The sequence below is a fragment of the Phyllobates terribilis genome, unplaced genomic scaffold, assembly GCF_046119375.1.
Source record: "Phyllobates terribilis strain yellow unplaced genomic scaffold, ASM4611937v1 Scaffold_9__5_contigs__length_417890890, whole genome shotgun sequence".
Classification (NCBI taxonomy): Eukaryota; Metazoa; Chordata; class Amphibia; order Anura; family Dendrobatidae; genus Phyllobates; species Phyllobates terribilis.
In genome coordinates, this window is record NW_027362769.1 from 101,113,639 (window position 1) to 101,139,485 (window position 25,847).

At 42.8% G+C, this 25,847-nt stretch overlaps 1 protein-coding gene across 4 annotated transcripts in view; it reads left to right on the top strand.

Moving 5' to 3' along the window:
- The window catches only part of SESTD1 (SEC14 and spectrin domain containing 1), a 141,076-nt gene extending 117,412 nt beyond the window's left edge, over nt 1–23,664 (top strand). For all 4 annotated transcript variants that reach the window (XM_073646804.1, XM_073646805.1, XM_073646806.1 and 1 more), the window contains 8 exons: nt 2,019–2,213; nt 3,569–3,683; nt 8,836–8,995; nt 13,705–13,786; nt 14,569–14,691; nt 16,353–16,544; nt 17,107–17,228; nt 22,814–23,664. In XM_073646804.1, the coding sequence (XP_073502905.1) occupies nt 2,019–2,213; nt 3,569–3,683; nt 8,836–8,995; nt 13,705–13,786; nt 14,569–14,691; nt 16,353–16,544; nt 17,107–17,228; nt 22,814–22,943 (1,119 nt within the window). In that variant the 3' untranslated portion in view covers nt 22,944–23,664. The remainder of the gene's footprint in view (nt 1–2,018; nt 2,214–3,568; nt 3,684–8,835; nt 8,996–13,704; nt 13,787–14,568; nt 14,692–16,352; nt 16,545–17,106; nt 17,229–22,813) is intronic.
- The last annotated feature ends 2,183 nt before the right edge of the window (nt 23,665–25,847 follow it).

The window sequence follows — 25,847 nt, forward strand, 5'->3', positions numbered from 1 at the left end:
GAACGCGACCAATCAGCGATTTTGGCGCAAAATTTAAACACCGCTCTGCTAATTGCGCCCGGTCGGCCGCATACCTATTCTAGAATACCCGATGCATTAGAATCGGGCCACCATCTAGTTTATATATATATATTTATATATTTTTTTGTCATTTCTAAAAGTTCCAAACAGTTGGAAATGTTCTCTCTAAAAAAATGTAGAAATAAACATTTCTACCTCCCATTTAATCTCCAACCAATAAAGTGTCACCACACTACAGATTTCCACCCCTATCTACCCCACAGTCCTGCATAGATGACATTCTGCCCATCAGTCACGTGACCTCTTCATCGGCCTTGGCGATCACTGGCTGTACATGCAATTGATCGGCTGCAGCAGTCACGTGACTGCTGCACAGGATGTCATTGCTTCCAGAACTGGTGGGGTGTTTTTTCAGCTTTTTTTTTCTGCAACAAAACCTGATCTCTTGGCAGGAAAGAAGCTGCAGCAAAAACGCAGGTTTTGGTGCGTTTTTCAGATCCCAATGTTCAGTTTGCTGCCACCACATAATCACAGGTCACCAGTGGCAGTGCATTTACTTACTTTCACACTTTGGTCTGCTATTGAGTTGCTCAGGCATTGAATTTCACACCTTTGTCAGCCACTGTTTGGATTAGTACAGTTTAATTAAATTAGTAATGCCTAAAAAGTAATCATTGGTTCACCAAGGTGTGAGATTGAACAGTACGTGGTCAGCCAATGTTTACTTTGTACGCATCACTAGTTTAATTAAATTGTACTAATCCTAACTGCCATCTCAGGTGACCAAGACAATATGGTAAACTTGGGAAAATCACAAACATGAATGAGTTTCACATACTGCTGTACTTGCTTTTTTTTCACTAAAAACGCAGCAAGCCTGATGGTGAAAAACCTATATTTTTCATCACCCATTACTTTCAATGGATGAAAAACACTGAAAGAAGTGACATGCTCTATTATGAAAAAAAAACATGCAAAGCACAAAATTCTTGCTGACAAAAAGAACAATGTATGTGCATGAGATTTCTGAAATCTCAGTCTTTGCTGGTACTGTAAAACACAGTTGAAAATTTGCATAAAAAACACAAAAAAATGCCTAGTGTGAACATACCCTTTATGGTTCTTATTTCTTTAACATACCCTACAATGAAAAAACTCAAGGTGTCTGGGTTTGAAACATGCTGTAATAGGGCACAGTTTCATGGGGCACTGCTTAATATCCCTAATGGGATGAAGCAGACTAACAATCTTGGTCAGCCCAATTGGTTGCTGTGTGTGTATGTCCTGAAAATTTTTCTAGCCATAACTTTTCAAAAATTCTGACTCCAGATATATCAAAAAGTATCCTGTTTGTTAAATTTAAATAAAAGGGAACCATGTGTGACGCGTTTCAGTATTTACTCATATAGAGCAATCATGGTCTGAAACGCGTCTACCATATTTAGCTTTTTCTGATGCAATATTTAGCTGGACTAAAAAATATATATATTTTGAGGCATCCGGTGAGAATATTCGCTATTTTTGGAAACTTCATTCACCTGCGTCTTTTAAGTAGAACAAATTAGATTTTTTTTTAATGGAACCTTGGTGTATAAATTAAGAGATTTAGATAATTAATATAAGTAGTTTAGTAGATGTCATTGTTGTGGCGCAACACAAGGAGGCTCCATCTCACCTGGACGATTCATCAAAAGAAGAGCTGGGGATGCCGGCAGGTAAGAGGTTTGGTCCAGAAGCCACGGACTACCGACGTGGCCACCCGACCAGGTTCCTGCAAATCTTTGCTCAACTCTAATCCTGACAGTTGTAATCCTGCAGCATTTTAATAATTTATTTTGATTAATTAGGTTCAATTCTTATTTTGCTGCTTTAATATTTTCTGTATTTTGTGATGAACACGTTCTTGATGTTTGATCTGTAGTATTTGACTTATGTTGTAGTTTTGATAGAACACGTCTTTTTCTCATGGGAGGCTTATTTCCTTTTCCTTATTGCAGGAATGGTTTGCTGTGTACGTTGAGCTGAATCAGCAGATTGCAGCCCTCTTAAATGCTGGGGATGAAGAAGATTTGGTAGAGCTGAAGAGTTTGCAGCAGCGGCTCAGCGATGTCTGTTATCGGCAGGCAAGCCAGTTAGAGTTTCGCCAGAACCTGCTGCAGATAGCGCTAGAATTTCATGGAGTCGCCCAAGAGGTATTACACTCCTAAAGATGGGGACAAGCTATAACCGCCAGCAGAAGTAGCTTTACAAGTACTCTATATTCCATCACACTTAAAGGGAATGTGTCATCACAATGTGGTTTAATTAAAGTATGAATAATTAATTAAAATCTATTCCAATCAGATGCTGGAGTATTTTCTTAAGTTAGCTTTTTTTTTTTTTTTTTTTTATGTACGTGATCAGGAGAGTAGTGAATCTTAGCTGCACTTCTGTTAAGCATTTGTGCTTTACAGCAGTCACATGGACCCTAGAAAACAATGCAGTAGATTAGTTGCATAATCTGTGCAGAGGTCAATGTGCAGGGGGGAAGAGGAGGAGAGTTTTCTAGGCATGATCTGTGCAGGGAGAAGGAGGAGGTCTGTTTTCTAGGGGGGGTGGGGGGAGTTTTCTAGGCATGACATGTACAGAAGTAATTGTGCAGGGAGGAAGAGGAGGAGAGTTTTCTAGCCATGATCTGTACAGAGGTCATTGTGCAGGGAGAAGGAGGTGGTCAGAGTTTTCTAGGGGGGGAGGAGGAGAGTTTTCTAGGCATGACATGTACAGAAATTGTGCAGGGAGGAAGAGATGAGCGTTGTCTAGGAGGAGGAGAGTTTTCTAGGCATGATCTGTGCAGAGGTCATTGTGCAGGGAGGAAGAGGAGGTCAGAGTTTTCTAGGGGGGGAGGAGGAGAGTTTTCTAGGCATGACATGTACAGAATTTGTGCAGGGAGGAAGAGGAGGTGAGAGTTGTTGGGGGGGGGGGAGTTTTCTAGGCATGATCTGTGCAGAGGTCATTGTGCAGGGAGGAAGAGGAGGTGAGAGTTGTCGAGGAGGAAAGTTTTTTAGGCCTCATCTGTGCAGAGGTCATTGTGCAGGGAGGAAGAGGAGGCGAACTGTGCCATCACCTATTGTGAATCTTGTGTTTTTAATAGATATAAAAAAAATAAATAAAGAAAAAATCACCAAGAATTAGTAAAAACAAAAAATGCCTGAAAAAGTGGATCAATTTGTGATGACACAGTCCCTTTTAAGATGGTGCCTGGCCAGCAAAATATTTGTGCACTGTGCCGCTCCTGCATAACAGGCTGCAGACCGAGCATGTATAGTTACAGAGAAAACATATCTTCGGTAATCAGGAGAATGGAGAGAAGAGCATAAACGACATTGATTTTGGGTTACACCCCACATAGTTACACTTCGCAAATGCAATTTTTTCCTAAGTATTTTCTTAGGGCTCCTGAAAAGGAAATATTTTAATATAAAGGCCTTTTGTTGCCAGGCATAGTAACAGCTTGTCTCACAGTTCCTGGCATTGCAAAAGTCTGATTTCTAAATATTGTTTTTGTCAGCTATCGCAGCAATTGGACGGCCTGCTGGGTATGCTGTGTGTTGATGTGGCCCCTACAGACGGAGCAGCTATTCAGCAAACATTAAAACTGCTTGAAGAAAAACTCAAAAGTGTTGGTAAGAAGCCGCCAGGCGCATTGTGTACACTCACTGTAAATAACCACAGATTAGCCACTACCACCCACAATGCATTTGCTATGGATAGCTAACCGTGCATGGTCATATACATAGAGGTCACGGATGGTCCAGTGATGTCGGCCATCATTGCAGTACACAGGTGGGGTTTTTATGTAAAGCAGTGGGAGGTTTATAGGAATAAACGGTAGAATATTTCCCGGTTTTCCATGAATGTGTTAGAACTTGTTTAAAGTTTCATAACTTTTATATATAAAAGTTTATTAATGGATATTTTAAAGGGGTTGTCCATCTCTGGGGACTTTTTTTTTTTTTACATACATGCATGTATTAAATTAATTTTGCAGTTAGGATTCATCCAAAATGTTACACTATTTAGCTTGTGCTTTCTGTGTTGCACTATGAAAAAGCTATGTTTTTCTGGCTGCAGAATGAGTTATTTCCGAATAATCTGTGTGTGAGCTCGTTCTGGCGGTCTATTGGAAGAGTTTGCACTAGACCATCAGATTGAGCTCACACACCGATTCTCAGATTACTCATTCTGCAGTCAGCGATACATAGGGCAAAAAAAGCCTTGAAAAGGCAAACTGTGCGAAACAGTGCTGATTGGCAGAAACCTGCCAATCAGGGGCGGGGTTACACAGAACAGTTGACTATGAGGCACAAGGCACCTAGTCCTGTAGTGATAATCTGCTGATAACACACTGATTGTATTGAAAAAGCAACACACAGTCTTGTAAGTGACACATTGCTGGAATTTGGGTCGCAGCCTCTATATCGCACGGCTTTCAAAAACCTGCTGACCAATTCCCTTTAAGTAATCCGTCAGCGTGGATGACCCCTTTAAGTGAGTTTTTTTTTTTTAACCCTTTCACGACATGCACCGTACATGTGCGGCGCATGTTGGGTCTCCCGCTTTGGCCCGGGCTCCGGTGATGAGCCCGCACCTTTCCGGGGACATGATGGCTGATATGATTAGCTGTCATGTGCCCCTAACAGCCCTGGGTGACATCGCGAGCAACCCGCGGCTGTTAACATGTTAAATGCCGCTGTGAACCTCTGACACTGGCATTTAACATGACTGCAGCGGAAGGACATCATAAGTCCCGCCCATCGGCGTCCTTGTCACATGACCGCGGGTCTCCGATGTGTTGGCATGCCAACCTGGGGTGTGCAGGAGGCTATGAGCATCACCCAGCGGTTAGCGCTCATAGAAAGTGAGCATTTCTGTTACACACAGGCGATCAGACAATTGCATCTTCTAGTCCCATGGAGACTATTAAAGCCAGTAAAAAGTTAAAAAAAAAGTTAAAATATAAAAGTTTGTCGCCCGATTCAAAATAAAACAATAAAAAATATATACATATTTGGTATCGCCGCTTTCAGAATCGCCCGATCTATCAATATATAAAAATAATTAATTGAATCGGTAAACGGCGTAACAAGAAAAAAAATCAAAACGCAAGAATTACGTTTTTTTTGGTCACCGCAACATTGCAATAAAATGCAATAATGGTTGATCAAAACATTGTATCTACCCAATAATGGTATCAATAAAAACGTCAGCTCGGTGCGCAAAAAATAAGCCATCTCCTGGCCCCAGATCACGAAAAATGGAGATGCTACGGGTTTCGGAAAATGGCGACTTTTTTTTAACAAACTTTGGATTTTTTTATCACCACTTGGAAAAGAACCTATACATGTTTGGTATCTATGAACTTTTAATAACCTGGGGATCATAATGACAGGTCAGTGTTACCATATAGTGAACGTCATAAAAAATAAATAAATTGTGAAATTGCATTTTTTTTGCACTTGGAATTTCCCATTATCAAGTGCACGATATGGAAAACCAATGGTGTCAATCAAAAGTAAAACTAATCCCGCAAAAACAAGCCCTTACAAGGCCATATTGACCAAAAACTAAAAAAGTTATGGCTCTGGGAAGAAGGGGAGCAAAAAAACGAAAGCACAAAAACTGAAAAGGGCCGTGGCGTGAAGGGGTTCAATTTACCTGTCTTTTCACACAAAACCTGTAGCATGGTATTGCTGCACATACTAATCTAATAAATCCAGGACTTGTCATAATCTCTCTATCTTTTGGGGGGGGGGGGAGTGAGCAATTACTAATTATTTGCATTCTGCCTGCACATTAAGAGCTGGAACATCCTTTCCCTCACTGCCTAACATGCATTTATATTCTCAATGTCCAAGTGGTATATTTGCCCCAAAATGAAATCCCTCCTCTCTATTACGCCTGTGTGAAGTTTGACAGACAGAAGTGAAGGAGCAAAGAGTAAGAGACTCGCCCCCACTTCCTGTAATATTGTCTCAGCCCCTAGCGGCCTGATCCTTGGAGTGATTTTTCAGCTATAAACCAACATATTATTTAAATGAAATGAGATTAAACCGAATTTGTCACCAGATTTTTGCTGCCCCAATTTAGGGTGGCATAATGTAGGGGCAGAGACTCTGATTCCTGCAACGTGTCACTTACTGGGCTTTTTTCTGTATTATCTGCTGCACCTCTGCTACTCCTCGATCTGTAACCCTCGATATTAATGTACCCCTCTCTCCCCATCGAGTTCTCTCTGCTCTCACCATTGATTGACAGATTTCAGCCAACACTGTGTATACGCAGAATACAGCCAATTGATGGTGAAGTGACAAGGTTAGGCAGAACTTATCATTGAGAAGACTAGCAGAGCTGCAGCTGATAAAACAGTGATTGTATGAACACTACAGCAAGGATCTGCATAAATTGCACTGTCTCTGTTATGCTGCCCTCAGATTAAAAAGCATAAAAACCTCTTTACATATTTCCATTAAAGGGGTTGTCCAGCTACAAATAGTTATCACCTATCTGCAGGGTAGAGGGTAACTTGTTGACCTGCACTAATCCTTATCAACTTTAGAATGGAGCGGCAGTGCCCATGCTCGACCTGCGAGCCATTCATTCCCTGTCTAGTGCTGTACTCAGATTTTCCCGGCACCCCATAGAAAATAAATGAAGCAGCGGTCAGGCATCGAACCTGCTGTGCTATTTTGCAACAGGGATAAAAATTCCCTGCCAGGGATAAAAGTTCCTCGACCTGCTGTGGGACTGCCACCGATCAGCTGTCCTGGGGATGGATAGGTGATAACGTGTCTTACTCGGACAACCCCTTCAAGTTGTTTAACCATTTGAAACTTGAGAAAATAATATACCAGAGAAAACAAAACAAACTCTAAAAAAGTGGTTTGTATGGCAGCTATTATCTCTCTTGCCCATCCTCCACTAATTGAAGCCAGTGTAATATACAGGATCATGTTAATTTTATGTAGATTAGGATGGAAAGCAGGACCGGGGTTCTGTCTTGCAGTTACTGAATACACAATAGTGGTCATTGTGGCCATCCAGCTCCGGCTGTGCCATGTAGCTGATTATACAAGAGAACAACTTAATAGTTTGTCAATGATGATCCTCAGTCATCTCCACTACATGAATATAGGACGTGTCTGCTCCATGCTCGCCAGCTGCCTCCACATTACATCTGTGAATGTTCACCTTCTAAGGCCTGGATGTTGGTGGTCCCACTATTACATTTCTTTGTGTTTTAAAATTTTTCAATTGTCATCCATAAAAAATATATTCATAAATCCACTGTAAATAGAAAGCTATATAGCCTACTAATAAAGTCCTATTAGGTCGGGTGCCTTATCCCGGGTTCTGGCCGCTTTACTTATGGTCCAGAGCTCGACATGCAGCAGTGATTCCTGCCTCATCACTTGACCAAAGCAGTGTGTGAAGGGGGCTGGCTCATTAATTTAGTAGCTAAGCCATCATTATACAGAGAAATTAATATTTGTTGTCTTAAGCTACAACTCTGCTGTTACTCTGACTGCTGACTTGTGAATCCTCCCCGCACACGCTATAAGGATTCTCCAGCAGCAGGCCCGTGACCGCAAGTATGTGATTTGCATACATTTGGTCACATACCGACTAGATAGACGCGACCTTGCTCAATGGAAGTGTATTGAGCGAGGCCGGATACAGTCTAGTCGGAATGTGGCCGGAAGTATGCAAATCATACCCGGCACCAGACAGTCCTCACAGTGTGCAGTGCTCCGCGTTGTGAGTATTCACAAGTCTGCCGTCACATAGAGTGACTGCAGACTTGGAGCTTCAGACCCGACAACCCCTTTAACGCACTGACACAAGAAATCCTGGACTATGTTGAGCACAGGACTGGAGGCCAATGACCAGGATGGAGCGCCTACCTGTGGACTAACTTAAGTTCTATAACTTAACCATTTATAGCAAAAATTGATCATTTTTTTTCCCTAGAATCCCTCTCTAAAGGGTGTGAGCCATTAGGAGATTACTTATTATTTAAATTATTATTTTTTTTATAATTTATTTAAATCTTTCATATTACGGTCTATATTAAATAATACATAAATAAAATCTTTCAGTTTTCACACTGACCTAATACTAGACTCACATAGACACAAGCTTTCTGTTCCTTGTGAAGGGAGGGGGCGGAGGTGAGCTTAACCATCACCTATTGTGAATGATGTTGTACTGGGTTATATACTACAGAAAGATGTTACCTTTTTAATTGTAACCCTGCTGATAATGAGGTTGTTGAAAACAAAAAGTGTGAGTTTAGGATTAATGTCCTGTGTGCAAGGTTCAAGATTCCGAATTTTGGGGGATTTATTTTTTTTTTATAATATAGTTGTCATAGTGATGTGGAAACTTAGAAAAAAAATTCTAATAACACATTCCATGTAAATTCTAGCTGCCGACAACTACCACTAGGGGGAGCTCAGGAGCTTTTAATGCATACTGGTTTATTAAATTCTTCATATATACTGTATGCAGTTGAGCTCTCTAGTGGCGACTGCAAGCATACAGACTTTTTTATGTAGTGTTTTTGGAGCTCTGTGTCAGAAAAAAATGTTTTTACTCCCCCCATAAAGATATTTGATTTGCCAGTGCATTTTGAATCTGGGGATTTATGAAAGAAGTTGGTCTCAGACCATTTTTTAATACAATTAGCCCGAGGGTTGGCAGCGTCCACATCTTTGTTGATATTTGATTTTTTTCATATCACATTTCAGTCTGTCTTGAAAAAGTTTTTCCTTTCAGACACTGGCCTTCAAGGTTTACGGGAGAAAGGACAAAATCTTCTGGATCAGATTTCTAACCAGGCTTCTTGGGCTTATGGAAAAGACGTGTCAACTGAGAACAAGGATAATGTGGATCATATTCAAGGTGTAATGGAGGACATGCAGCTGAGGAAGCAGAGGCGAGTTGGTCTTCTGGACTGTATGATTAAAGTGAATGTTATAATATTAAATTGAATCTGTCAGCAGTTTTTTGCTATGTAATCCGTGGACAGTATGAGGCAGGGGTTAAAACACTCAAGGATGTGTCATATGTCCGGCTGTGTGCTCTTGTTTACTTTAAACTCAAGGGTTTATCACCTGGTGGTTATCATTGCTGTGCTTTTCAGACACATGGGTAATCATCCAACTCTGCCTCTTCCTGTGATAAGCAGCTCACTGTCTATTGCACATATAGCGTTTGCCGTGGGCGGGGCTAGCTTTCTTAGCTCTGCTTCATTGCTAAATCTAAAAACTCTGCCAGAACGGTTGCACCCAGTAAACTAAGTGATACATCGTTGGATTCAGGGTCTCTTTGCCTACATCAGGCTGCTTTCAGATGGGGTAGCAAAACCTGACAGATTCAATTTAAGGGTGTTGTATAGGATTTCCCACAATTTTCCCAACAGCAGCAATTGGTATAAAATCAAAGAACCTACACTCTCTCGTTAAATCCTGCGCTGTTTAAACACTGCCGATCTAGTGAATTCTGCAGCAAGGACATTACATCATTCACATGGCCGCTGCAGCCAGTGACTGGCCTCAGCGGTGACATTGCCTGCATCAGTCATATGAACGATGCATCCAACGCCATCGCTGCAGGACTGGAAGAGATTATATCTGCAGCAGTGCTGGAGTAGCAGTGTATTTATATGGGTTTTGTCTTCAGGAGCGCACCTCTCCCCTGCCTCCCAGATTCCCGCTAGCCGGGGATCAGTGTGCTCCTGATTTACTTACCAGCCAGACCTTCAGTATCATCACACGGTGGGCTGATCTCTGGACTCTTAGAAACTGCTAGAAGCTTTGGAGAAGCACAGATCCAGCCTGCTGCAGAGCTGCCCTTGCACGCTCCATTGGGAAGAACTTGCAAGAGTTGCACTTATTGACTAGTAGACTGCTGATAGGCAGCAGTGGTGGCCGGTAACCTAGGCAATAAGCAGTACACAATAGAATTAAAAATCCCTCCATTCTTGAGAACGGATAGCATTTTTATTAAGGTAAATTGTAAATTGCAAAATTGCTTTATATATATATATATATCTATCTATATATAAAATGTACTTTGCAAATTCAACCATCTATGATATTGAAAAAACCCCACTAACAATTGTACACTGCTCAAAAAAATAAAGGGAACACTTAAACAACAGAATATAACTCCAAGTAAATCAAACTTCTGTGAAATCAAACTGTCCACTTAGGAAGCAACACTGATTGACAATCAATTTCACATGCTGTTGTGCAAATAGAATAGACAATAGATGGAAATTATTGGCAATTATCAAGACATACTCAATAATGAAGTGGTTCTGCAGGTGGGGACCACAGACCACATCTCAGTACCAATGCTTTCTGGCTGATGTTTTGGTCACTTTTGAATGTTGGTTGTGCTTTCACACTCGTGATAGCATGAGACGGACTCTACAACCCACAGAAGTTGCTCAGGTAGTTCAGCTCATCCATGATGGCACATCAATGCGAGCTGTGGCAAGAAGGTTTGCTGTGTCTGTCAGCGTAGTGTCCAGAGGCTGGAGGCCGGCGCTACCAGGAGACAGGCCAGTACACCAGGAGACGTGGAGGGGGCCGTAGGAGGGCAACAACCCAGCAGCAGGACCGCTACCTCCGCCTTTGTGCAAGGAGGAACAGGAGGAGCACTGCCAGAGCCCTGCAAAATGACCTCCAGCAGGCCACAAATGTGCATGTGTCTGCACAAACGGTTAGAAACCGACTCCATGAGGGTGGTATGAGGGCCCGACGTCCACAGATGGGGGTTGTGCTCACAGCCCAAGACTGTGCAGGACGCTTGGCATTTTCCACAGAACACCAGGATTGGCAAAGTCGCCACTGGCGCCCTGTGCTCTTCACAGATGAAAGCAGGTTCACACTGAGCACATGTGACAGACGTGACAGAGTCTGGAGACGCCGTGGAGAGCGATCTGCTGCCTGCAACATCCTTCAGCATGACCGGTTTGACAGTGGGTCAGTAATGGTGTGGGGTTGCATTTCTTTGGAGGGCCGCACAGCCCTCCATGTGCTCGACAGAGGTAGCCTGACTGCCATTAGGTACCGAGATGAGATCCTCAGACCCCTTGTGAGACCATGTGCTGGTGCGGTTGGCCCTGGGTTCCTCCTAATGCAGGACAATGCCAGACCTCATGTGGCTGGAGTGTGTCAGCAGTTCCTGCAAGATGAAGGCATTGAAGCTATGGATTGGCCCGCCCGTTCCCCAGACCTAAATCCGATTGAGCACATCTGGGACATCATGTCTCGCTCCATCCACCAACGTCACGTTGCACCACAGACTGTCCAGGAGTTGGCGGATGCTTTAGTCCAGGTCTGGGAGGAGATCCCACAGGAGACCATCCACAACCTCATCAGGAGCATGCCCAGGCGTTGTAGGGAGGTCATACAGGCACGTGGAGGCCACACACAATACTGAGCCTCATTTTGACTTGTTTTAAGGACATTACATCAAAGTTGGATCAGCATGTAGTGTGTTTTTCCACTTTAATTTTGGGGGTGACTCCAAATCCAGGCCTCCATTGGTTAATAAATTTGATTTCCATTGATGATTTTTGTGTGATTTTGTTGTCAGCACATTCAACTTTGTACAGAACAAGTATTCAATGAGAATATTTCATTCATTCAGATCTAGGATGTCTTATTGGAGTGTTCCCTTTATTTTTTTGAGCAGTGTATTTATTTTTCAACAATCCTAGACAACTCCTTTAACGTCTTCATCTTTACCTTGTTTTCAACTCCTTATGCATATTTACAAGACAGACCTGTTGTCACACATGTTCATATGAAAAAAAAAATCTTCTAGAGGGATGGTCCTCACACAGAAGATGGTCTATGATGGGCCTGAAAATCTGTCACACGAAATCTGGGGTTTCACTTCCCAATGTTGCTCCCATTTTGCAGAGATATTGCATTTTGCTAGGATCTGATATCACTGTATAATCTCTGGCGTCCGACCTCTGGTGCACCTACTGATCCTGAGAATAAAGGGGGCGCAGCTCTGATTTTGCACTGTATCTTTTCCAAGATTTCCCTGCACAGCAGGTGGCTGGGGTACAGCCGTGCGGGGAAATGCAAGAAAATAAGATCACCATTAACCTAGCGATATGTCTTTGTGTGGTTGGAAAACCTTATTTAAAGGGAATCTGTCAGTAGGATCCACCCTTCTAAGCCGTCTATATGGGCATGTAGATCATAGGATGCTGAATAAAATGATACCATGATATCTGTGATCCGATGTCTTATTCCAGAGAAATCCATGTTTTTCTTAATATGTAAATGAGCTGTTAAGATCTATGGGCCGGACATGAATCTCCCTGAGAATCTGCCTCCAGAGCAGATTTTAAATAACAGGAGTAGTTACCAGTGTGAGATATGTAGATCAGGAGAGCAGACTGTCAGTCATTACATGTCTCACACTGGTAACTTCCCCTTTCATGTAAAATAAGCTCTGGAGGCTGATTCTCAGGGAGATCTATGTCCGGCCCATAGATCTTAACAGCTCATTTACATATTAAGAAAAGCATGGATTTCTCTGGAATAAGACATTTGATCGCAGCTTCCTATGACCTACATGCCCATATAGAAGGCTTAGGAGGGGTGATCCTACTGACCCATGCCCTTTAATAATGAAAGTCAGTGGCAGAAGTAGCCAAACATAAAGGAAACACATTTACACCCATCAGAGGGATAAGGAGGCAAACAGGCTATACAAAATATACCACAATGTCAGTTGAAGCCCATCAGCGATCCTGTATCGGCAGCATACTCCGAGAGTAAAAATAAGTTTAATGAGTTGGCAGACACCACATTGGATCATTTTACTTATTATATTTCACCAGAAAATATTGTAATTGTCTATGTAAAGTTCCGATTACTTTTCATGCAATGCAGACATGTTATAAAGGGAATCAATGAATCCTAACGTTTGATTGACACTTTCAAATAAAAAAGATGGAAGTAAGAAGAGTGTTCAGAAGAGTTTCGGAGCTCCAAGGTGAAGGTCTAGATAGATTAATTCCTTCTCGTCGTCATACCGAGCAGAATCCTTTTGTGATTTTGATCAGGAGCGATTCAGCTTTCAGCACGTTTATCAAGATTAAATCAACTGATTCTCATGCGCACCCTCGGCCCTGCCAAAGTCATGACATGTTCTTAAGTGGTGCTGAAAGTTATCTGAATGGCTCCATGGTCCCCGGGCATTGTGCTCGCCCGTGGGAGCTTATCATTACGGTGTGCTTAAATAGCTGGAAACACACAAAAGGCGATCCTGACACTTTCCTCACTCTGTCCACTATACACTTTAATGTTGGGCAGTGGTTAATCTGAAAAAGATGATTTATCCAAGGTTACAAAGGATCTGAAGGGAAACGTTAAAAATAACACAATAGTTTTTATTTTTCTTGGGGGGTGGGGAAGATTTTCTAGTTTCAAATTGCAAAACCACTTACCTGTAAAAAGGAGTGAAAAGATACAGCTGGCCGCACACATAAGAGATGTGTTGTATGGATATAGGGGTCTGACCCAGTTGGGATCGCACATACGGTTATATACTCTTTATCAGTCTGCCGTATATACATGCACTGTTACATTACTTATATTCTCTTCTCAGGTGTGAGGACATGGTGGACGTCCGGAGGTTAAAAATGCTGCAGATGGTCCAACTGTTCAAGTGTGAAGAAGATGCAGCTCAGGTAAGACCGAAATCTACAGGATCTACTTATCTGTATCTATCATCATCTGGACACTTGCTGTCTTTAGTTAGCCGCTTTTCTCTAGGGGTTATAGTAGGTTCTTGTCCCACATTAAAAAAGCTAATTCTTTGGCTCACCAGTGGCGTGAAGGCAAAGGATCTCGCTGAACCTCCTCACCCACTGAAGTTGTTGCCTAGACTAACGTTTCTCCATGTTACCTGCTCACGTTCCCCTAAAGCTGGTCATAGAAATAAGATAGCTGACAGCTGAACGTTCATTCGGAAGACTGCATTCTTACCAAAACACATGAGCACTTACCTCCGCTGTGTTTTCAACAGGGAGAGAGAAGAAAGTTGACCTCAGGTTCCTCTGGCACCATCTTATCTTCTCTAAAAATAAAAGGATCAGCTGTTGAAATTCCAACTGCATGATCTTTCTTTCTTCTGACATCGTCTATCGGGGAAAAGTTGGGAGGTCTCCATGCACATCACACGATCTTCTGGTCTCAATGAAATCGGTGGTCCCATCCAATGTTCATGTAATGTGTATGGGGGCCATTACTTATCACAGTTTGGACACCGTGTCAGTACCCCACTGAGACATGCCCTCTACTCCCTGGGATACACATTTTATCTAGACTTCTCAGATTCATACATATGTAGCAATGCATCCATATCTTACTTGTCACATTGACAGTTCATGGTCTACCTGCCCCGTTCCTGGGGAGGAGGCATTTTGTGCTTTTCTTTGTAACTCTGTTTCCCCTCCTTGCTGTTCTGCAGGCCGTAGACTGGTTGAATGAATTACTCGATGCCTTGCTTAAGACGCACGTCAGGCTGGGAGACGACAGCCAAGAGACCAAAATTCTGATAGAAAAACATAGAAAATTTGTAGATGTTGCTCAGGTAAGTGGTGAGGTGTTCTGCGCGACTAATATTGATATAAATTAAAATCTTTGGACATTGTCCTCAGCGCTAAGATCTCTCAAGCTATATCCTTGCCATACACTTTGGATACACTGTGGACAAAAGTATTGGGACCCCTACACATTGCACCTACAGGAGCTTTTATGACTTCCCATTCTAAATCCATAGACATTAATATGGAGTTGGTCCCTTTGCAGCTGCAACATCTCCTAATCTCCTGGGAAGGTTTTCTACAAGATTTTGAATGGGGTCTGTGGAAATCTTCGCCCATTCATACAGAAAAGCATTTGTAAGGTCAGGCACTGATGAGTGGGATGGGCTCACGATCTACGTTTTAGTTAATCCCAAAGATATTTGATGGGGTTGAGTTCAGGACTTTCTCTGACCGGTTATGTTCTTCAGCACCAAATTCACCCAACCATATCTTTATAAACATTACTTTGTCCACTAGGGCACAGTCACGGGGGAACAGAAAAGAGTCTTCTCTAAAGTGTTTCCACAAAGTTGGAAGCTCCAATTGTCCAAAATGTCTTGTATGCTGAAGCATTAAGATTTCCCTTCACTGGGACTAAGGGTCCGAGGCCGACCACTGAAAACACCCCCATGGTATTATCCACCAAACTTCCCTGCTGGCACATTACATTCAGGCAGGTAACATTCTCCTGGCATCTACCAAACCCAGGAGTGTGATTCATCACTTTACAGAACGAGAGTCCAGTGGCGGCTTTACACCACTACATCCTACGCTTGGCATTGTGCTTGGTGATGTAAAGCTTGCATGCAGCTTCTCGGCTATAGAAACCCATGAAACCATGGTACTGAATCTAAAACCTGATTTCAAATCTTAAAAGGAACACTTTTGTAGCTGTTGAGTGAACACTATTACACCATTATAAATCACTGGAGTCAGTCACGATCCTTATTATGATTGGCTTAGAAGTTATGGCTCTAATATAAACCAAAGCCATGACACTAGTGTGAACAGAGCCATACAACTTATATTCAGACATGTTATATCTTGCGTGTGTCTGTGAAATCTGGTTGACAACATATCCGTCATTGCGGTACACACAGATCTGTAGTGACGGTGATTGGTTCTCACTTGCAACCAAGACACATTTTGTGTAGACTTTTGAGGGAATTTTCATAACATGGTCAAGACTAGCGAAAGATATAAGATAAGAAAAAAAATATATATCCGATCCCCACCGGTCCTGATTATCCTTTGTCCGTCATTCACGTGATTGCTGCAAACAGTCATTGGCCTCAGTAGTGACATTTGGATGTACAAAACATGACGATTGAGGCTAGTGATTGGCTGCAGTGGTCATGTTAGTAATGGGCGGGACGTCATCAATGCAGCGCCGGAATGCCGGCTCATCCAATGGTTATTCCTTTAGCTTATAACATTCTCTACTGTTTTTATAAAATCCCAGAAACCTCCTTTTAATTTTTTTGCTTTTAATGGAAATGTGTTTAGTAAAGAAACTGAATCCTAAATATCAAGTCCTCAAAGTATTTATCATGTGCTTTGTCTACTCGGAGCCTGACCCCAGGAGCCGGGCTGATTTCTCGACCCCTTTTATTTCAGCCATGATAACAAATAATTGCTTTGTTCCCGGCCTTCTTCTCTTCTGCAGAGCACATACGATTATGGCCGCCAGTTACTCCAAGCCACAGTTGTATTATGTCAGTCTCTGAGATGTACGTCGAGGTCATCGGGGGACACGCTTCCCAAACTAAACCGAGTATGGAAACAGTTTACGATAACCTCAGAAGAGAGGGTTCACCGCCTGGAAATGGCTCTCGCTTTTCACTCAAACGCAGAAAAGGTTAGAGCCATTTGCATATGACCCGAGCCGAGTAGTCCTATTCATCTAAAGGTCACTGGTACTTTCTAAAGCGTTTTCCTGTATTGCGCCGTCAGTTCTGTGCAGCTCGCTTTTAGTTTTTAATGCATTGTTTGTTTTTTTCCTTTTTTTTCTTTTTTCCCTTTTTTTTTTTTTTTCTTTTTATTGTAGTTTCGTTCTTTTTGTTAAGCGTTTGACATTGAGTTAGGTTAATCCTTAATTTAAACTGCAGATATTTCCCCCCAGTTGATGTATATAATTCTAAATAAAAGGGCAGCAAGGATCTGCAAGGTTTTGTGGCCCAAGCATGGTTAAATATTGAATGTCCTTCTGTACAATGTGCAATAATACATTTCCCCTCTAGAGGCCACTGCAGGATAAATGCACGGAGCTTAGAGAAGCTGAACCCGCAGCGATCCCCTGATCAATGGAGCAGCTTTGTTCTAACAAATAGTTTTTTATTAATTTCTTAGCTTGTTTTAGGAATTGGTTATATTCTACATCAGTGTAACGGATCTACTGTACATGCTACAATGTTTTGCAGATTTTACAAGAAAGCCCGGACCTTCCTGAATCAGTGTTGGATTTTGAACAGTGTGAGGAAGTTGAAGGAGTTGGGAAATCTCTGCTGGACAGACTGACCGTGCCTGTAATTTACCCTGACGGGTAGGTCATATCTCTGTACGGTGTGATCCTGCCATATCTGGTGTGCTGCAGGATCCTCTTATCTGCTCTTCTGATTTAGATTTTTCATGAAAATGGAAAAAATATATACATTTTTTTCTATTTTCAATTCAGTTCAAAAATATTATTTGTCCTCTCACATTTTTCGCCGAAGCATGAGGGTTCCCCATTGACATTAATGATATTTTATAGTTTGGTTTATTTTTGGGGGGTGTAGAACAGTGTTAGCAATCTAGATTAGATTATTTTATCTTGAAAAAATCAGGGGGGGGAAACCTAACCAGACTGATGTTAAAGGGATTATATGGGGAAGGATCCCGACTGTCTAAAAATTATCCCCCATCACATGTATGGGAGACTGCACAGGGGCTCTGTGAATATCGGCAGTTGCACATCCGTACAAGGTGAGCAATACTACCTTACAACTACTACTCCCATCATGACTCTAATATTGGAGATCTGTACACTACGGGGCACCCTATTGTTTTTACCTGAAAGAAATAAGTCAGTGGAACTGGAGATGTGGGAAACAATTGTGCCACTTAAAGGGGTTGAAAATCCTTTAAGGTAATGGGCTAAGGATGTCACTGTTGTCCTCCTGCTTGAACTTCCATAAGTCTACTTTAATCTGGGGAGCAGCCCTGTAGGAAGCGTTTCAATTTACTGCAGCGCCCCCAGTGGAGAGATGAAGCATTACACTGCAGTCATTGAAATCAATGTACTAACTGTGTATATCAAATCCCAGAATGAAAGGTGTTCCTTATCATTGCTGTATGTACCCAAAATTCTGTGGATAGGTCTTCATTTGTTGAGAAGACAACCCCTTTAAGTAAAATGTGGAAGCCTTGACTATGCGAACACCATCTTAATCACCAAATGCAACAATATAAATCTCATTAAAGGGTATTGTTGTGTAAAGGGCAGATCGCTTCCATTTGCTAATTTCAGATATTTCTTGCACATTGTACACATGAAAACTGCATGAAGCATCGAATCCATCATAAGCCAAAGCTAATGGGATCTATAAATGTCTGCTGTACAATAGCATTATGAATGCAGGCATAATAATGAAGGACTTTCATCACTGCGGAGCACAGTACGAGGAGCTCAGCGGCTGTGGCTCGTCCTTTGTACGAGAACAGAGTAAAGTTCACAGCTATTTGATATAAAAGCCCCGCTAATTTCACTTGTGTTTGGCTCTCTGAGTTTTCTAATTACCATGTCCATCAATTGGTGCAGAATGCTAACATTTTACAGAAATTCAGCTTCCTAATGTATGGATTTTATTGTTTGTAAAAAAAAATATATATATATTTGCAATGTTCTCCCTAGAGCCCAATAATGACTCATAGCAGTATTTGGCTTTTGTGGAAAGACTTAGGCTATGTTCACACACGTTGTGTTTTTATCTGCTGCTAACTTTTTTTCTGGCAGGAAAACAGCTGCGTTAAAAACGCAGGTTTTGGTGCATTTTTTTGCTACATTTTTGCTTCATTTTTTTGACCACCTATTACTTCCTATGGGTGAAAAAGCGCTGCAAATACGCAGCAAAAACACAGGTGCGTTTTCTGCTGTAAAAACACTGAAAGAAGTGACAAACTATTTTCCAAAAACACAACCAAGTTACAAAATACGCAGCAAAATAAAAACCATGATGTGTGAACAGAGAATTCTGGAATGTCATAGACTTTGCTGATACTGCTGAACGCAGCTGAAAATTTGCATAAAAATCTGCAGCAAAATACGCCGCAAAACCCAACGTGTGTGAACATAGCCCTAAGGGTATGTTCACACATTAAGTATTTGGTGCAGAAATTTCTGCATCTTTTAGCAGGAAAAGATTAGTATGGTTGAAATCTGCAGCAACAACGCTGAAAGTATGGACTCTGCACCAAATCTGCAAATAAGCAGATGTGTTCATGAGGCTTCAGGAATCTCATTCACTTTGCTGGCATCAGGAAACCCTTCAGGTTTTGTGCTAAACCTGCACTGAAAAAATGCAGCAAAAACTCAACGGGGTTATCAGGGATCATCCAGAATTGAGAAACAGATAGTAAATGTTAGAAAATGACAGGAAAAAATGTACTTTGTATGATATCTTCCCGGCCAGTACAGCACCACAATCCCTGTGCTCCCCGCCGGCCTTTACTCCCCTGCAGTGATCATGTGCCATCTAATCACCTGACGGATGCAACCAATCACTGGCCTCAGCAGGGATGCCAGGGTGGAAAGAATGAGACTGCTGAGGCTAATGATTGACTGTAGCGGTCGCATGGGTAGATGACCACTCCAGAAAATTGAAAACAGGGATCTGCATAGCATTTATCAGCTAAGTAATAGCACTTTTATCATTTTACACCATTCCTAATTTCCAGTCTGATTTTGGTTGAACCTGAATCCTTTAAGGCTTAAAAGACTTAAAAATGTAAACCCAAATATTACTGTTTTCCCTATATCCCACTCGGGTGGGTCCAGGAAGCTGTGATATGTGGAGCTGTTTGCTGAAGTCCCTGCACTTGTCCTAGATCTGGCTTAGTTGTCCCTCTGTCTGTCTGTGGGCGGCAGTGAAGCAATGTTTGCTGTTCCTGACGCACAGTGACCCAGCAGGTTTAACAACTAATGCAATAGGGGTTTTTTAGGTTTTGAACCTAAATAGCAGCCATTTTGTTAAAAGAACATTCTCAAGGGATGGGGAATAGCTTGCCAATTGCTAGGACCCCCACCAGTCCCATGAACCCCGGGGGCTTTGAGGAATGCTGTGTGAATGGAGCTGTGGTCGATCATGCGCATTGCCGCTCCATTCATTCTTATGGGAGTGCTGAAGACCAGCTGAGTGCCGGCTGTCCCATTAAAAATTGATGGAGTTGAGGGGCGCATGATTGACCAACACTCCATTCACACAGGACTTTTCATAGCCCTGGTTCTGAGGATCGGTAGAAGTCCCAGCGATCAGAAAGTTATCCCCTATATTATGTATAGAGGATCCAAATTTGAGAATACCCCCTTTAAGAAAAAGTATAACTTTTCTCTCGTTTATAGGGGTTTTACCACCAAATGTATAACTGTCTGCTTGTTGTGGGGGGCTCCATTGCCAAGGTCTGTAATCACTTGGATGGGGGTTCTTTAGACATTTCTGTCAACCCCATAAAGTGACTGGAGCAGCAAGACACACGCTAGAATGCAGTAAGGAGGAACAGTGGGCTCGGCTGTAATCCTAGAATGGTAGAGTTGGAAGGGACCTCCTGGGTCATCTGGTCCAACCCCCTGCTCAATGCAGGATTCACTAGATCATCTCAGACAGATGTCTGTCCAGCCTCTGTTTGAAGACTTCCATTGAAGGAGAACTCACCACCTCTCGCGGCCGCCTGTTCCACTAATTGATCACCTTCACTGTCAGAAAGTGTTTTTTCTAATATCTAATCCAAGTAATCTGACACTTATCACCTACCCAACTTTCAATTATTAGATAAACCCTTTACAACCCCTGCGGACCAACTGCACATATGTCCGCAGGACAGGTAAGTACAACATCCAAGTGAGATTACGGTAGTCACTTCTGGATTGTTAAATTTTGCCTTGATTGTGCATGTATTAAATGTTGGGTTAATTCTATTAGTTTATGTTCCTCCCATTATACTGGAAGTCTCTATTGATAGAGAAAAGTATTTAATTGCTACTTATCCAACTAAGTACATGCAGCTCATCTAAGAATCTATGGTTTTGTGGGAATCGGACTCACATTGATTCAGTCAACCTGGAAACAGAGCCAGCCATACGCATATGTGTACCCAGTGCATAGAAGTGTCACTTTTCATTGGAATTCCTCAAAAATTAAACTGTACAATTTTTTTTTTTTTTTTTTACACCTGAAACTTGTTCATGGCCGGTATCTAAATTTATACACTGAGTAATAACCTTGGTAGTTAGATTAGATGTAATGCCTAGTGATGAGCGCAAGTGTTCGTTACTCGAGTTTGCATCGGGTCCTCGGGTATGCACAGAGTATCACGGGTGCTCGAGTGACATGTTCGAGTTCCCGCTGCCGCATGGTTTGCGGCTGTAAGACAAATACAGACAATCCCGCATGTTTTGTGGCTGTCAGGCAATCCCCACCGCGTATGTCAGGCAATCCCCGCGTGTTTTGTGGCTATCAGGCAATCCTCACTGCGTATGTCAGGCAATCCCCACCTCGTATGTCAGGCAATCCCCACCTCGTATGTCAGGCAATCCCCACCTCGTATGTCAGGCAATCCCCACCTCGTATGTCAGGCAATCCCCACCTCGTATGTCAGGCAATCCCCGCATGTTTTGTGGCTGTCAGGCAATCCCCGCATGTTTTGTGGCTGTCAGGCAATCCCCACCGCGTATGTCAGGCAATCCCCGCATGTTTTGTGGCTGTCAGGCAATCCCCACCCCGTATGTCAGGCAATCCCCGCATGTTTTGTGGCTGTCAGGCAATCCCCACCGCGTATGTCAGGCAATCCCCACATGTTTTGTGGCTGTCAGGCAATCCCCACCGCGCATGTCAGGCAATCCCCGCATGTTTTGTGGCTGTCAGGCAATCCCCACCACGTATGTCAGGCAATCCCCGCATGTTTTGTGGCTGTCAGGCAATCCCCACCGCGTATGTCAGGCAATCCCCACCGCATATGTCAGGCAATCCCCGCATGTTTTGTGGCTGTCAGGCAATCCCCACCGTCTATGTCAGGCAATCCCCGCATGTTTTGTGGCTGTCAGGCAATCCCCGCATGTTTTGTGGCTGTCAGGCAATCCCCACTGCGTATGTCAGGCAATCCCCGCATGTTTTGTGGCTGTCAGGCAATCCTCACCGCATAGGTCAGGCAATCCCCGCATGTTTTGTGGCTGTCAGGCAATCCCCACTGCACATGTCATGCAATCCCCGCATGTTTTGTGGCTGTCAGGCAATCCCCACCACGTATGTCAGGCAATCCCCGCATGTTTTGTGGCTGTCAGGCGATCCCCACCGCATATGTCAGGCAATCCCCGCATGTTTTGTGGCTGTCAGGCAATCCCCACCGCATATGTCAGGCAATCCCCGCATGTTTTGTGGCTGTCAGGCAATCCCCACCGCGTATGTCAGGCAATCCCCACTGCGCATGTCAGGCAATCCCCGCATGTTTTGTGGCTGTCAGGCAATCCGCACTGCGCATGTCAGGCAATCCCCACATGTTTTGTGGCTGTCAGGCAATCCTCACCGCATAGGTCAGGCAATCCCCGCATGTTTTGTGGCTGTCAGGCAATCCCCACTGCGCATGTCAGGCAATCCCCGCATGTTTTGTGGCTGTCAGGCAATCCCCACCACGTATGTCAGGCAATCCCCACCACGTATGTCAGGCAATCCCCACATGTTTTGTGGCTGTCAGGCAATCCCCTCCGCGTATGTCAGGCAGTCCCTGCATGTTTTGTGGCTGTCTAACAGCCGCGAAACAAGTGGGCGCGGGGACTCGAACATGTCTCTCGAGCACCCTAGACAAACTCGAGTAACGAGCACTTGCACTCATCACTAGTAATGCCCTATAACGAAACTTCTTCCCCTTCTCTTACAGAACTGAGCAATATTTTGGAAGTCCAAGTGACATGGCCTCCGCAGCAGAACACATAAGGGAGAGAATCAAGATGGTTTGTCTAAAGAAACAGCAGCTTCTAGAGCCCGACGCCTCCATAAGAGAGAGTTAAAAAGAGACTGGACTGTGACATACCCAATAAGCTAAAGTTTGTAACGCAGCATGTCGTCATTACCCAAGAATCCGTATAATCCATGGAGAAAGGAAAAAAAGAAATACAAATGCATTTCACAACCATCTCATGAGACCGTATCTTCTCAATCTAAAGCATTGCTCTGCGTATTGTAACACTTTCAATCTATAAAGCCTTACTTATATACTGTGCTGTGAAATCATCCAGTGTCTGAACAGCGTAGTGTTCGTTCAACACTATCTTAGCCCTTACAGCTACCAAACGGGCCCAAAACGCGTGGCAGGATAGCGCGTCTTATGGCCCTCGGACTGCGAATGGGTGAAAAGCTTTACCTTACATGGTAGTTACATAGATAACGCTTCAAATGGTGCTACCTGAAATGAAGGATCTCTCCGTGGGAAATATAGGAAGGAGAAGACTGATTTGTAAAGTGCTGTGCCTAATCGGATAATGTAGTATTTTTAGAATGTGGGTAAATTACCTGTTGTTTTTAGGCTGTAGCGTACTTCTTCTCTTGTCTTATTATCAGAAAACATTTCATTTTTGCTTTTTTTATTGTGCCATTAAAGCAACCTGCCCATGAAAACTTTGATATATCTTACATGAAACAAATGTTTTCTTACTTATGTGGGACTATGTATTTAAAGCTGTTTGTGCTGAATGAATAAAACCATCTTTATAAGATTGGACACTTGGCCTACGGTTAGACTGTTGTAAATTTTATCTGAAAATTTTAGCTCAAAGTAAAAGCCAAGAAAAGAAGTCTTTGCACTGGCTCAATGTGTGTCCAAGTACAGGCGCTCGGTGCTTCCCGGCGGGGCCAATCATTTAAGTTCACCTTCCCACCTGCTTGTTTTCCATCTCTCTCCTCCCTTCTTTGGCTCTGTGAAGCCAGAGCTGTCAATGAAATAAGGGGGTGGTGGAGAAAGAGGGAAAACAAGCAGGTGTGAAGGTGTTTATAAATGACTGAACCCACTATGAAGCACAAAGCACCTGTACTTGGTTTGGACAGTCATTCTGTGCTGACAGAGTCCCTATAAAGGGGTTTTCCAGGAAAAAAAATACAGGATGTGGCTGTCCTTGTAATGAGTTCCCAACCCTCACTGTTACCTTTTTAATTTCTTAGCTCCCATTTAGTACCCTGCAGTCATTCTTGTTCTTAAAATTTACATCCTGAAATTCCTGCTTGTTCTCCCTCTGAGCCTCTAGACTACATTTGCCAAGAGGAAAAGTTGTGTAGCTCTCCCACAGATCCCTCACCCCCACTCTCTGTGCCAAACCACTCCATCTACAAAGTACCATCTAGAGACTCCTATACAGTCTCAAGATGCATAAATCGCTGCCCACAACTTCGGCTTCTTAACAGTCCTCCCGCTTCCCCTAGTTTGTGCTACACTGACATTTATTCTAATTTAATTTAGCACCATCTCATTTGGCTAAAACCACAAGCTGATAATATTTTATGGTCTGTGTGGAGCCTACAGTGAGCACTCATTCCTTGTACACAACTCCAGTCACTCTAAACTTGCGTAGTATCACAGGCCATTCCTCCTAGCAGGAAGAAAGGAGCTGGAGGTCACATCTGTGGCAGCTCAGAAACTGAGAAGAATTTTAACAGCAAGTAAATTAAGAAATTCCTTCATTTCTTTTTTAAATCAGATATTTTTTAGTAAGATATTTTCCAACATTGCAAATAAACAGCAGTGAGACATCACCAAACTGGTAGTGCCTCTCAAAACCCACCCATTCCCCTTCCCCCCACCCATTACAACTCCAAGAGCCATATGATAAGAGCAAATTTTGTTATTACAGACCGTGTACTGTCACATAGCTTGCTTGGAAATTCCTTCATTTCTGATGGGTTTACAGTTCTTCAATAATCGGTGTGCAGTTTATAAACTAGTAAATTTAGGACAGAGTAGTAGAAGACTTGAAAACAACAGCTCTTTACTTACTCCCTGCTGCCAGCTTGGAGGTTCAGTTTATAATGGATAAAGTAAAATAATTTATAAAAAAAATATCTAACAACAATTTAAATTGTTGCCCTCATTGTTTAAAGCATATCTCTGATTGAGAATACAGCTCTGGCAAAAATTAAGAAAGAGACCACTGCAAAATTTTCATTTGCTCTGATTTTTCTCTTTATAGGTATATTTTTGAGTAAAATGTACATTGTTGTTTTATTCTATAAACTACTGAAAACATGTCTCCGAAATTCAAAGCTAAAAATTTTGTATTTATTTGCAGCAAATGAGAAATCGTCAAAATAATAAAAAAAGAAACCGTGCTTCCAGACCTCAAATAATGCAAAGAAAACAAGTTCTTATTCATTTAGAAACAACAATAATCACGTTTTAACTCGGGAAGAGTTCAGAAATCAATATTTGGTGGAATAACTATGATTTTTAACCGCTTCCCGACCGCCCACTGTACATAAACGTCGGCGCTGCCTGGGCTCTGTGCAGCACCGACGTTTATGAACGGTCGGTGGTCCTGCAAGTGGTGCGGTTGCGGTTCAGAGCGACAGCTCTGACAGGGGACATCATCGGGACCTGATTGGATCAGGTCCCAATGATGTTAACCCTTTGCTATCTTCTATATGTCGCGATCTATAGTGATCGCGGCATATAGAAGATAGTGAGAGGAGAGGGGGTCGTCCACTTACCTCTCCGACGGCCCCCTGATGCCTTCCAGGACCTGCTGCTGTTATGGCAGCTGGAGGTCACATGACCGCCTCCAGATCTGCCATATATGGTGTCCTGCTAGGCTCAGCCTGCAGCTGAAGCCTAGCAGGAGACAGACAGTGTGAAACTGTCAGCAAACTTCTCATGCAATGTAATACATGTCTATTACATTGCATGAGAATAGTGATTAGAAAAATAA